The sequence below is a fragment of the Gekko japonicus genome, unplaced genomic scaffold, assembly GCF_001447785.1.
Source record: "Gekko japonicus isolate JY-2015 unplaced genomic scaffold, Gekko_japonicus_V1.1 scaffold2938, whole genome shotgun sequence".
NCBI classification, from domain to species: Eukaryota; Metazoa; Chordata; class Lepidosauria; order Squamata; family Gekkonidae; genus Gekko; species Gekko japonicus.
The window spans coordinates 25,619-38,318 of NW_015170364.1; the positions used below are offsets into that span (position 1 = coordinate 25,619).

The window sequence follows — 12,700 nt, forward strand, 5'->3', positions numbered from 1 at the left end:
CCTGACAGCCTCTCCCCAAGAAAAGTCTGGCTGAGCTGTGTGGTGGCTGGCGCTGGGCCCAGACTGCATGATAGCCAGGCCCAATTGCACAGTTCCTGATGCCACTGGGCCAGGCCGAGTTGTGTGGGTAGTAAGTTTTCTGTGGTCACCTCTGTGCCTGTCCCCAGCATGCTATCCTTTAGCAGGGTACGTGAAGGGGGGTCCTTTTCCAGGGCTGTTTTGGTCTCCCCACCAGTCTACTCCTGCTCCCCACCCCAACAGTTTTGCCTTACCAAAACCAAAACTTGGAAGGCTTGGAAATAGTGGCCCCTGCCACACGGCAGGGAAAACACTGGGGAAAGTGCGGCTTTTAAAAGCTGCACCAAAGTTGAGACGCCGCGGCGGGATCCCACGGATCCCCTGAGCCGCGGCGCGGCGCTCCCTGGCATGATCAGATGCCGGGGAGGAAGAGACGAATGGGAGGGGGAGGTTGTCGAACTGCGCATGCTCGAGCATGCGCAGTACGCCCGGGGGGCGGGGATGCGCCGGTGCAAGGACGCGCCAGCGATCCTATGGCCAGGCGTGAGGCGCTCTTCTCCGAAGAACCACCTAGGTAGGTGGTTCTTTTTTAGTGCAGGGTTTTGGGCGGGAGGGACGGATCGGGGACGGACAGGCAACGATTCCCAGATGTTGCCGTGGGATCGCGCCCATTTGCTCCGCCCCCGATCCGTCCCGCTCCTGGCCCAAAACCCCTCATGCAAACAGGGCCAGTGTTGGTTTTGCCCTGCAACCCTACCAGCCACTGAGAGTTCAGTGGATATTCTTTTCTTAAAGCTATATAGGAGTTGTTTCTGTTATTTTGGGGAGTTTTAATCCCCTGATGTACTTTATTCCCTACAATCCTGAGACTTCTTTCAGGTTTTCTTTCATCCTTGCCTAGGTCACTGTTGTCCATGCCACAGTTCTGTCTAGATTAGATTACTGCAATGCACTGTACATGGGGCTGCTGTTGAAAAGTGTTCAGAAGTATCAACTGGTTCAGAATGTTAGAGCCAAGATGTTGACTGGAATGGATTCTACCATTATAAGGACCATATCACTCCAGTCTTGGCTGATCTACACTGGTTCCCAATTTGTTACTGAGCACAATTCAAGGTACAGGTATTGACCTTTAAAGCCCTATATGGCTTTGAACCAACATACCTGAAGAATCACATAATCCCTTATGAACCTACCCCACTGCTGTGATCATATTCCGAAGCCCTGCTTTGGGGCCCCCTGCCTTTGGAGACTAGGGATGCCATCCTCCAGGTGGTGACAGGAGTTATCCTGGAATTATAAACTGATCTCCAGACTGCAGAGATCAGTACCCTTGGAGAAAATGGCAGTTCTGTAGGGAGGACTGTATGACATCACAACCCTGTTGAGATCCTTCCCCTCTCCAGACTCTGCCTCCAAATCTCCAGGAATTTCCCAACACAGAACTGGCAACACAATATGAGATTAGGCTGGTGGCAACCTGGGAGAAGAGGGCCTTGTTGGTCATGGCACCAAAAGTCTGGAAATCTCCCACAGGGACGTTCATCTGTTCCCTTCTGTTGCCATCTACTGCTGGTGGGGGAGGACTTTTTTGTTTTGTTTGCCATTTCTTCAGTGATCCCTCCTTCCTGTGCTTTGTTTTGTTGTTTTGATGTTTTTGTATGTGTATTTTAGCTTTGGTTGTAATTGTTTTAATGATTTTTGTTGATTTTAATGGTTTTTAAGATGTGATTTTGGGAGGGAAGGTGGCATAGTATAGCCTGATCTCATCAGATATTGGAAGCTAAGCAGGGTTTGTACTCTGCAGAAGAAGGCAATGCAAACCACTCTGCTTCTCACTTGACAGCACTTTGATGTATTCAGTGTCCAGGTCAGGCTGCTGAAAACTCACTATTTGGGTTTAAGAATCAGCAAAATATGTTTACTATCAGCTTCAGGGGTCATTTCGTAGAAAAAGGAGCTAGGGGAACTCATTAGCATAACTCATTAGCATATGCCACACGCCCTGACATCACCGGAACTGTGTCATAAGGCCACACACCCCACCCCCAACGGTCCTGGCCGCTGCCGGCGGCGGCCTTGCAGCTCCACTGCCGAGCCCCATGAGGGGCCCGGCGGTGGACCTGAAAGGCCGGCGGGAGTGCAAGGAAGCCCCACGAAGGCTCTCCCTGGCCCCAGGCAGGCAGGGGTGGGGAGAGGCAGGGAGGAAGCAACTTAAGCTCCCTCTTCTCCTGCCTCCTCCTGGCTGAATGAGGGCCGGAAGCGGAGCGGGCGGAAGCAGGGGGCGGGGCTTCGTCATGTGCCCCACCCCCTGTACCTCACCTGGGGGAACTGCGTTCCCCCGCGTTCCCCCCCGAAATGACCTCTGATCAGCTTGTTGAAGTAGTAGTTTTTGATACAGTAATTGCTAATCTCTTGACTTTTCTCATATTCTTTCAATTTTGTTTCTGAAGTGTCCCTTCTTTTCTTCAAGTTAGAAAGTCAGAATCCCCATCTCTTATTCAAGGTAAACTCCAACCCAGTTAGATGTCGGCTAAACTAATGCAACCTCCTTCATGTGGTGCTACTCTTATGTATGACTACCTGGAAGTTTCAACGGATGCAGAACTTGGTGGTTCTCTTTTAGATAGAGATTGCCAGGAACATATTACGCCAGCACTTCCATGCCTGCCTTATCTTCTTGCTGTCTCCCAACCACAGCTAAAGATGCAAGCCCAATGTACCTATCAGATTACCTTCTTTCCAAATCCCCATTGTGCAGGGAGTGAGGGAAACTAATGTGTTCATGTTGCTTGCTCTCCCTGAAGTTTGTGTATGTGGCCCCACTCTCCCTATTGCATATTAGATTAATAAAGATATTAGATCTATTTGTATAAGTCAAGTAGAATAGTACCTGTTTCATTGCTTCATAAGCCCATTTACTGGAAATGTAGAATGTAAGAAGAGCCTTGCTGTATCACCATTGGGCCATCTAATCCAGAATACTGTTTCTCAAAACAGCCAACCAGTTGCCCTGGAGGGCCAGCAGACAGGGCATAGAGGCCACGGACTTCCCTGATGCTGCTTCCCAGCGCTGCTATTCATATGTTTGCTGCCTCTACATTATGATGGTTTCTTCAGTGTGTTGGAAATATGTGTGTTGCAAGGTCTAAATTCAGTCATTATAGGGTTAATGTATTTACCTTGTGTGCTATTGTTTAGATTGACCTGGAAGGGAACCTGGCACAAAGCCAATGGGTAGAAAGCCCAGAAACTGGAGTCTATTTACTAGCAATCATTGGTTAATGCATTCAGGTGATTTCCTTCTAGGGGTCAAGAAGAAAGAAGAATCTCCATTACCAACTTGTCTGTCTGTTGTTGCAAGCATGTAGTCCTAAGTGTTTGTTGTTTTGCAAATTTCCCATGTACAAGGGGAATTTAGGAATGAAGTTTTTTTTTACACAGAAAGAAAATGCCTGCCCCCCAGGGGACAAAGATCCATTGCAAGCTCTGAATATCTCACAATTTTTACCAATTTTCCAACATAATGTTGGTAGGAGCCACTGAGAGACCTCTCTTCCATGATTCTGTCTAACTGCCATTTAAATACATCGACACTCATGGCCTTCACTACATACTAGATTCTACAAATAAATTTCTTGTTGAGTAAAGAGATATTTCCTTTTGTCTGTCCTAAAGCTATTGCCCATCAATTTCATTGGGTACCTTTAGGTTCTATTACTATGGGGTAGGGAGAAAAAGCTCTCTCTACTTTCTAACCCCAAGTATAATTTTATAAACCTTCTTCATGTTCCCTCTTAGCTTTCTTTTTTTGAAGACCGAAAAGTCCCAGATTCTTTAACTGTTCCTCATAGTAGAGGTGTTCCAACCTCTGAATCATCTTTATTGCCCTCGTCTGTACTAGTTCCAGTTCCTCAATTTCCTTTTTGAGATACGCCAATCCGGACTGTATATGGGGCAACACCATAACTCTATAAAAGAGAATTGTAATTTTCACTGTTGCATTTTCAATCCTCTTCCTAATAATCCCTAGCACAGAATTTGCCTTTTTTGATACTGCCCCACACTGGGTCAACATTTTTATTGTACTACATTGTCACCCACCCCATTTTGCTCCTACTGCTCCATCGAGTAGCAGCGGGAATGCAGAGTCCAAAGGCAGAAGGTTGCCTGCCATAGCAGGCAACATGGCAACACTAGACCCCCATTAGCACATATTTAAACTTAGGGTTTTATTTTCCAATATGTATCACCTTATCCTTACTGTGCTGCCCCCAGTAAGTGTTAACTGTAGGCAGTAGTAATTTGGTAAAACTGCTGTGTACCTTTAAGACTAGTTGCACCTGGGAATTGTACTTCTCAGTTAGGGATCCCAGCAGCTTCCCTCTGACTGGCTCATTGGGGTAATTTCCTGAGCTCAGAAGTGCAAAGATTGGAGTTTTATCGCTCTTTTCCTGCTTCTTTGTCTAATCCTTACCCTGAATGAGAAGGGTAAACTCATCTCTTTCTCACCATGGCCATAGAATTGACTTAGATCACAAAGGTGTAACTTCTCTACCCAGCTATCAGCCTGATTGTGAGTAAATGATCTTCTGAATGCATGTGGAGTTAAATAAAGATGATTTAAGCCTTCTTCAGGAGTGTGTTGACTCATACCTAGAAGCTGTTGACTAGCTGCAGCTGGCGCTGGACAGGACACTTACCAACACTGATGTTGATTTACCAGGTTGTTGCTTACTCTCGCCATTTAGGGAGATCCTCCTGTAGCTCTTCACAATCCACAACAGGATATGGCTCCTCATGTAATACCAACCCAGCTCAGCAAAACTTAGTTCAACCAGTCTGCATTAACAGCATGAAGAGCGGGTTTAGAATGACCTTTTTCTGTTGGACTTGTTATTCAAAGAGGCTTCATTTGCAAGACAGAATTTGGTAACATTTGTTCCTTAGATTAAATGGGCCAAGATGTCTCCTCAATGGTGGAACCAGTGAAGCCCTAATGAAAATGCAGTTCCTTTGGGTGCTAACCGGAAATAAACTTTGCTGTTCTATTGAGTAATGTTGAAAAGAGCAGCTTATCTTCATAAGTGGAGATCAAGTCCTTTACAGAAAAAAGTGATTGCTCTCTTCATGCTTGCAGAATGAGTCTCTATTAAGAGTCACAGGGAAAACCTTCCTTGTTGGCAAAGAAGGGACAATTCTTGACCAACGCCTTGAAAAAGCATTTCTTCTATGTCTTTTCATACAGACCTTCTTGCCTTTGAAATGGATGGCACCTGAGAGCATCTTTAACAACCTTTACACTACTTTGAGTGATGTGTGGTCCTTTGGGATCCTTCTCTGGGAAATATTTACTCTGGGTAAGCATCATTGGTCTCACATCACTTAGTCTAGTTTGAAACTGTGTGGGTCACCACAGTCTACATAAAGAAATGGCCTCCTTGTTGCTATTCCTTCTATAAGTGCATTGATTGCCATCTTGAGTCCTTCATCTCTCACATTGGGAGTGGGCATTTGCCATAGCCATTGGTGCTAAGGAATGGGAATAGATAATGGAGGGATGACACTGGAATGCAGTATGAGAAGCTTTCCCATTAATTTTTTTTTTTAACTTATAGGTGGGACTCCGTACCCTGAATTGCCCATGAATGAACAATTCTATAACGCCATCAAACATGGCTATCGGATGGCCAAGCCTACGCATGCATCTAATGAGATGTGAGTATTTACAGCATGTGTTTGCCTTTCATACAAGGGAAAAATAGCCCATGTTTCTCCCAGTATAGCATTTCCTGAATATAGTGTTGTTCTTTCTTTCATGTCTCTTCAGCTATGAGATCATGCAGAAATGCTGGGAAGAAAAATTTGAAATCCGACCTTCTTTCTCTCATCTGGTGGTGCTCATGGGAAATCTGCTGGCAGACTCATATAAGAAGGTAGAATATGGATAGCTGAAAGGATAGAGCAGTACTGTACAGTAGAATGGCCTGGTTTCAAAACCAAATGTTGTTTGTGGCTGTTGATATGATAGGGTCTAGACTGGACGCAAAGATCTTGCTTGTCTTCAGACTTAGGGAATGTGGATCGTTACGTTTGGAAAGGGGATGTGGAATGTGGAATGTTATAGTACTGCCCGATCTCATTAGATCTCTGAAGCTAAGCAGGATCAGTACTTGAATGGGAGATCATCAAGGAATACTCTGCAGAGGAAAGCAATGGCAAACCACCTCTGCTGAATCACTTGCCTAGAAAACTCAATAGGATCACCACAAGTTAGCTGCAGCTTGATGGAACTTTACATATACACAAATTTGGAAAGGAGGGAGTCGATCATTATGGTGCTTTCTGTGTGTTCCTGGCTTCTGTGCCATTTGCAGCTCAGACATGATACTGGCATTCCCCATTGGCTCAGGCTGTTAAGAGTGTGCTGGTTTGCTATGCAAAATCCTTATCTATTTCATTTATACCCCATCTTTCTCCCCACAGAGGTTCCAAACAGCTTACATCATTCTTTCCTCCATTTTATCCTCACAACAAGTCTGTGAAGTGGGTTACACTGTTACTGTCCCAAGGTCACCCAGTGAGCACCCACAGTCGAGTGGGTCTCCCAGATCCTAGTCCAACCACTACGCCCAGATCCTAGTCCAACCACTACACTACAATCACGCAAAACCCAACCAAGCCATTTCTGCCCTGTTTTGCTGTGCAGGTATACAACCTGTTTACTCTGGAAACAGCATTATAAGTATTCAGTTGCATTTCTGGAAACTTATAAACTAGTGAGATATACATACAGCTGAAATGCCAGATCTGCACTGTTGCCCCAGTGTTTTCTTTGGCCACCAAACTTCTACATTCAGTTTTCCCCCCTAACAGCCCTTTAACATAGTCACCAGTTTTTGAGTGGTAGATTAAAATATAGGGCCTACTCTTGTTCACACTTTGCTAGGCAACTGGTAATACTAACATTAACAATCTGCAATTACACATCACAAACTAGATTACACTATACATTCCAAAACAGTGAAGATACTTGAAAATAAGCTGTCTACATTTACCTTCCCTGTGCTGAATTGTGTACAAGACGTAGATCCTGATCCCATTGATCAGTGTTAAGTCCCATTGAACAGTGTGTTCACAATCCTGTAATGCTAGACATTAACAAGTGGTGAAGAAAAGTGCTGTACTTTTAAGGAACTATATTTAGAGTTGCAACCATAGTGTTTTAATGGCTTTGACCCCAATCAAGAAACAAAATATAAAAGCAATAAAAATTCCATAACCTGACAGTATTTACTACACTGTGGTACCAAGAATTTGCTGTGTTTGTCTGAGGATTCCTGTTTATGAATGAGAGTTCAGAAATATTCCATGTTGCTTTTATATACTCACAAGCCATTTCCATTCTATCTGCTTTATATGAGCGCAGAAGTACCAACAAGTCAATGAAGAATTCTTGAAGAGTGACCATCCTGCCGTTGTCCGCACAAGGCCAAGGAATGTAGGACTCAACAATTCCACGTTCAATGCTAACTACACACCCAATTTAGGTTCTGTCCTGTATACAACTGTTGAACAGAATGGAGTGGACAATGATTATATCATTCCGCTGCCTGACCCTAAACCCGAAGGAGGCAGTGATACACCACAGGAGGCTTCCAGCAGCCGGGCAAGGTACCAAACTAGAATGTCTCTGTTCTGTCTCCCATTGCGATATTATTCACTCCTAAACTCTAAAGTCTTCCTGAAAGGTGAAGAAACTCTGTTTCTTCTGTTGACGTGGAAATAATGAAGAGTAGAAATATATTCTGTCTCCCATTGCGACATTATTCACTCCTAAACTAAAGTCTTCCTGAAAGGTGACGTGGAAATAATGAAGAGTAGAAATATGAATGTGTCTTCTGTATATTGAAGAAGGAAGTGGAAGGTAGAAGGTTATCAGATTTTGGAATGTACTTTTTTTTGGCCTGAGGATCTTTGATATAATTCATTGAATGGCCATTCAGTTCTTTCAGCTGGTATTCAGAAGTAAGACTGCCAACATCCAAGTGGATTGATATATACAGGGAACACGGTGGTAAGTCCAAACAATAACAAAACCACACCATGTAAAAACTGGCTACATATATTATAGAAAAATATCAGTATTTCTCCACCATGCTAAATATAAATGACTGTTTAGGAACTTCATTATTTCTCCACCATACTATTATGACTACTTGATTTGAAACAGGTAAGTCCAATTGTGTGTGTGGGGGGGGCATTTTTAAATGAAACTCAAATGGCTGAGAACACTATATCCCAATTGGCATGATTTGAAGCTTCATATGATATTCTGTAGATTTGCATTCCGTTGAATTGCTGATTTGAATCTCTGTTCACTGTAAAGTCATCTTGCGACTAAAGATAGCTTAAGAAAAGCATTTTGTATCACTTGAAGATTAAAGACCAAGAGAAGAGCGATTCTTGGAAAAGAATATTTGAAACAGAGAGATAACCGGCTATCCGTAGAATCGTGAGTGGGAGTTTCATTTAAAAAGTGAGGGGTAAAAAACCCCACCAAAGTGGACTTACCTGTTTCAAACTCCTAAACAAATCGTGTATGTATATGTAATGATTGTATTGAGGATTTTGTAAATTACCAGTTTTGCATGTTATTGATTTTCTAAGATATTTTTCTACTTTATATTTAGCCAGTTTTTACACAATTTGGTTTTGTAATTGTTTGAACATCCAGGTGGAGCCTGGCTATCTCCTGAAATTACGCTTGATTTTCAGTCTATAGAGATAAGTTCAGCTGTAGAAAATGGCTGCTTTGGAGGGTGGCCTTTATGGCATTATACCCCACGGAGGTCCCTCCCCTCTCCAGATCCTCCCCTCCCCAGGCTCTACCCCCAAATCTCCAGGAATGTCTCTACCTGGAGTTGACAACCCTGTTCAGATCCTGTACTCTGACAAGACTGAAGCATAGATTCAGGTGGGTAGCTGTGTTGGTCTCAAGCACCAGAACAAAGTTTGAGTCCAGTGGCACATTTAAGACTAACAATATTTTATTCAAGGTATAACTTTCTAAAGCATTTTAGCTGGTTATTCTTTTTAAAATAGGCCTACTTTTAGGAATCAAAATGACAGCCCTTTCCCATACATAGTGAGGCCTCTTCAATAGCACAAAATCTGAATTTTATCTGTTTCCTTTTTCTCTTTAGCTCTACATTGAATGAAGCAAACACATCGTCTACTATATCCTGTGACAGCCCACTGGTCCCACAGCAGGAAGAGGAACAGGCATCAGAAATGCAGAAAGACTGCTAGGGTTTTGGGCTCTGTGTGTGTGTGTGCGTGTGTGTGCACACAGAGGGGGAATTCCTATTACAAACTGGCACATCCCTCTCCTTCAACACTACATAACCTAACTTTCCTTTCTCATCAATCCAAAGCAAAAACTAGTAATGGTAACATGTGGCCAAGAGTACATGCACAGTCACCAGTAACAGTACAGAAAACCAACATGGTGGAAATTTATATTGCATGATAGATTACATGGCCTCTTGCATTTTCTAAATGGGACTGGTTTTATACTAACACAGAATTCATTCTTCATTTGTATTCTGCAGTGTTAACATAGGGTATCATAAAACTTTGAATGAAATCTAACTTTCCATCACCTCTTCAAAGGAGAGGAATGAACAGATAAAGCCAGGATTCTCATAGGAAGGCAAATCCCCATTATAATGATCCAAAAAGAAAAGCCTACAGGGCTTCTCTTGGGGGAATGCTGCCACTCAATCTACTTGTTTCATTTTCTGTATTGCAAATCTATTTTTGAGATCAACAGCTGCTCAAGAAATTTCCTCTCAGATTACTGGAGTAATGTCACATATTTGAAAACATAACCTGTAAGTGTGAATGGGTCGAAGAATGACATTTTGTTTTGGTTTTGTTTCTCAGCCAGCATGCAGACATACAATGGATTCTCCATTACAAAAGGTAACATGAGCAGTATTATAATGACCCAGAGAAGCAAGCTTGGCCATTTGGGCTGAGTTTGACACTTCCTTCTGTAGGTTCTCCAGTGTTTCTGTTGTGGGCCTAGCACCACAAGAATGATGGTACAACTACAGGTAGCAACGGAGACAGGCTACAATTTTGTTTACACCACAAGGATCTGTGATAGTCAAGAACTAAGATAACATAATTATTATGAAAGAACATACAGGGAAAAATGGAAACTGACAGATAATGGATAAGCTGTGTCAATTACAGGGCATTCCGTTGCCACAGCTCTTTGAATTCTGACTTCCCATCAGACCACTCACTTAAAGGGAGCAGGATCAACCAAAGGCCAGTACAAAGAGGAAAAATAGCAATTAAATCAATCCCCTTATGCCAGTGCACCTTGTGAGAAACAGCTGACTGCCTGGCTGACTGAATTCTTTTTGTTTTATGTTGGAGAGGCATTACCATCAGCTGTTGGTGGTAAGCCCTGCCGTCTCCCAAGGGAGATTCAGGTCATATGTGTGTCATTTCCATGAAACTCAGAGTATCACCTGAACCATTTTGAAAGCTAAGCATTGGGGGAGGATCAGAATGACAAGAGAACTGCATCCAAAGGAGAAGCACTACCTTTGTCAGAAGAAGAATGTGAAAAAAATGGTACTTTGGAAGCCTTTCTCCTCTTTCACTTTTCTCTTCCATGTCTGTCATCAATTATGGGACTTTGTGCTCTCAGACTGTTTGGCCAACCAAATGGCTAAACTGGTGGAAGGTAAGATTCCCATTGTAAGCGACTTAACTGGGTCATGAAAAAAACCTGGAAGTGTGATCCAACACCAATCTACACCCTAGACAGAATGTGGTAGTAGACTTCTATGCCAAACTAGATACAGTGAGAGGTGCTTATTTTGAATGTCCCCCCAACTGATAATATTCTCTGGATTTAATACATGAGCTTAACAGAGAGAAAGGTTAAGTATAGTCTCTCCTTGATGTACTTCTTCATTACAAGCAGAGAGCTTATTACATTTAGGAACATATATGACACACACACACGCAGTATGAAGTGGAACAGTCCAGCATTCTACCACTTCAGTTCTCCATGTCATTTAGCATAATAAGTACATTGATCTCTGCCCTTGCCTTTCATGATGGAGCCAGGAATTAGAAAACGGCTTTTTTCTAAAGCCTTCCCTTTTAGGAACAGTTGACTCCACTGTCTCTTTTATTTTTTGAAAATGCACTCCAGCTGAACACAGCTGATTCCAAATTCAATTTTTAAAAACCTTTTTGTAACACCATTTCTTTCACTAGCTTCTATGTGTATTTTTGGAAAGGGGCTTCCCCCCCCCCCAGTCCATTTACTGAAATGGTGGCATTTTGGTAGCCTAAAAAAGCTAAATCATGGCTAATGCAGAGTTGATCTCTTTCCAAGCCCTTTCCCAGCAGTTTTTGAAATTATACCACATGTATAGCAGCTCTACTTACTTTTGTGTTGCCTGTAGAAACTATCTGTTCGCATTAGGCTACAGCGTAGCAATATCACAGAAGTATCTTGGGGATGTAAGACCATATATCATGATTTGTAAAGCTCTAACCACAGTATGTTCCCAACTATTAAGCCCAGAATTATTAATCTTGGAGAGTTTCTTTTGTTAATGAGAACAATAAGTGTGAGGCACTTATTCCAAACGATTTAAGCATTTTCATTCTGTTGTGCCCAGTATTTTACCATACTACTCAGAGATTTCCCTAGCCAGGTCAGAGGCTTCATATTATGATGCCTCACTTTAACCTGAAGTAGACTCCAGCATTTTAAGGGCACAATAACCACCACATGTAGCACATTAGCTGAAGCTGTAGCTTGTAACCAACAGGCAGATTATGCTCTACAGCATACCTGACCTTCCTTGACAAGGATGAGCAACCAGATTTGCCTTGTGCTCCACTGAACAGAATAACTGTATGGTTTCACATCTTGATGAGACAGTACAGCTAAATCTTGCTAAGGCTGCAAGAAAATGATTTCTGCCAAAGCCAATGAATCAACCTGGTGACACCACCAAGGTAAGGCTCCATCTGGGCTAAAGCAGCACCAGCTAGCTTTTTGCGTCGTTAGCACAGCAGGCTTCAGAAATATTTAGTTAGCCAAGATGAGAATAATGTTCACTTTTCTGCACAGAAGCTCCTTTTGCAGCTGCTCGGTAATCAAAATAACAGCAGGCTGAACAGGATGAAGACAGATAGGTACTCCAAAAATTACTCTCCCCAGACAGTGAAGTGCTGTGAGGTCCCGTCCCCCCCGTCCCCCCAGCAACCAATGCTGCCTTCCATTCTGAGTTCTGAGGCTTCAGTTTGCAGATCACAACAAGCCCAATGGATTCTGGTTTACAGACTCTCATATTAATGGAAGACCCTGACACTGGCAATGAAAGTCTACTGTGGGGAAAAGGAGGAGAAGGTCAAACAGAACCCTTATTTGCCTTGTGCTTTATGTGCAAAATTTATTTTGTCATTTCCCCAAAGGAGCCTTCTCTATAATGTGGGTATTTACCTTCTTGTCATTTTGGCTTGTGTGGTTTTGTTTTACTGCTTTAAAAAAAATAGCAAGAGGTGAGTCAGAACCAGATCTCCGCACTCTGGCTATTACATTTCTGCAGATTTGGTCTTCTCCCTAACTCCTTCACCC

At 43.0% G+C, this 12,700-nt stretch overlaps 2 protein-coding genes across 2 annotated transcripts in view; both read left to right on the forward strand.

The window, feature by feature from the left end:
- Window positions 1-9,330, forward strand: part of PDGFRB (platelet derived growth factor receptor beta) — a 34,248-nt gene extending 24,918 nt beyond the window's left edge. The window contains exons 7-11 of the mRNA XM_015418226.1: window positions 5,267-5,378; window positions 5,637-5,736; window positions 5,849-5,954; window positions 7,448-7,692; window positions 9,225-9,330. Of these exons, the coding sequence (XP_015273712.1) occupies window positions 5,267-5,378; window positions 5,637-5,736; window positions 5,849-5,954; window positions 7,448-7,692; window positions 9,225-9,330 (669 nt within the window). The remainder of the gene's footprint in view (window positions 1-5,266; window positions 5,379-5,636; window positions 5,737-5,848; window positions 5,955-7,447; window positions 7,693-9,224) is intronic.
- Window positions 9,331-10,605: 1,275 nt separating this feature from the next.
- The window catches only part of CSF1R (colony stimulating factor 1 receptor), a 91,612-nt gene continuing 89,517 nt past the window's right edge, over window positions 10,606-12,700 (forward strand). Inside the window, exon 1 of the mRNA XM_015418227.1 lies at window positions 10,606-10,783. Coding sequence (XP_015273713.1) covers window positions 10,606-10,783 — 178 coding nt within the window. The remainder of the gene's footprint in view (window positions 10,784-12,700) is intronic.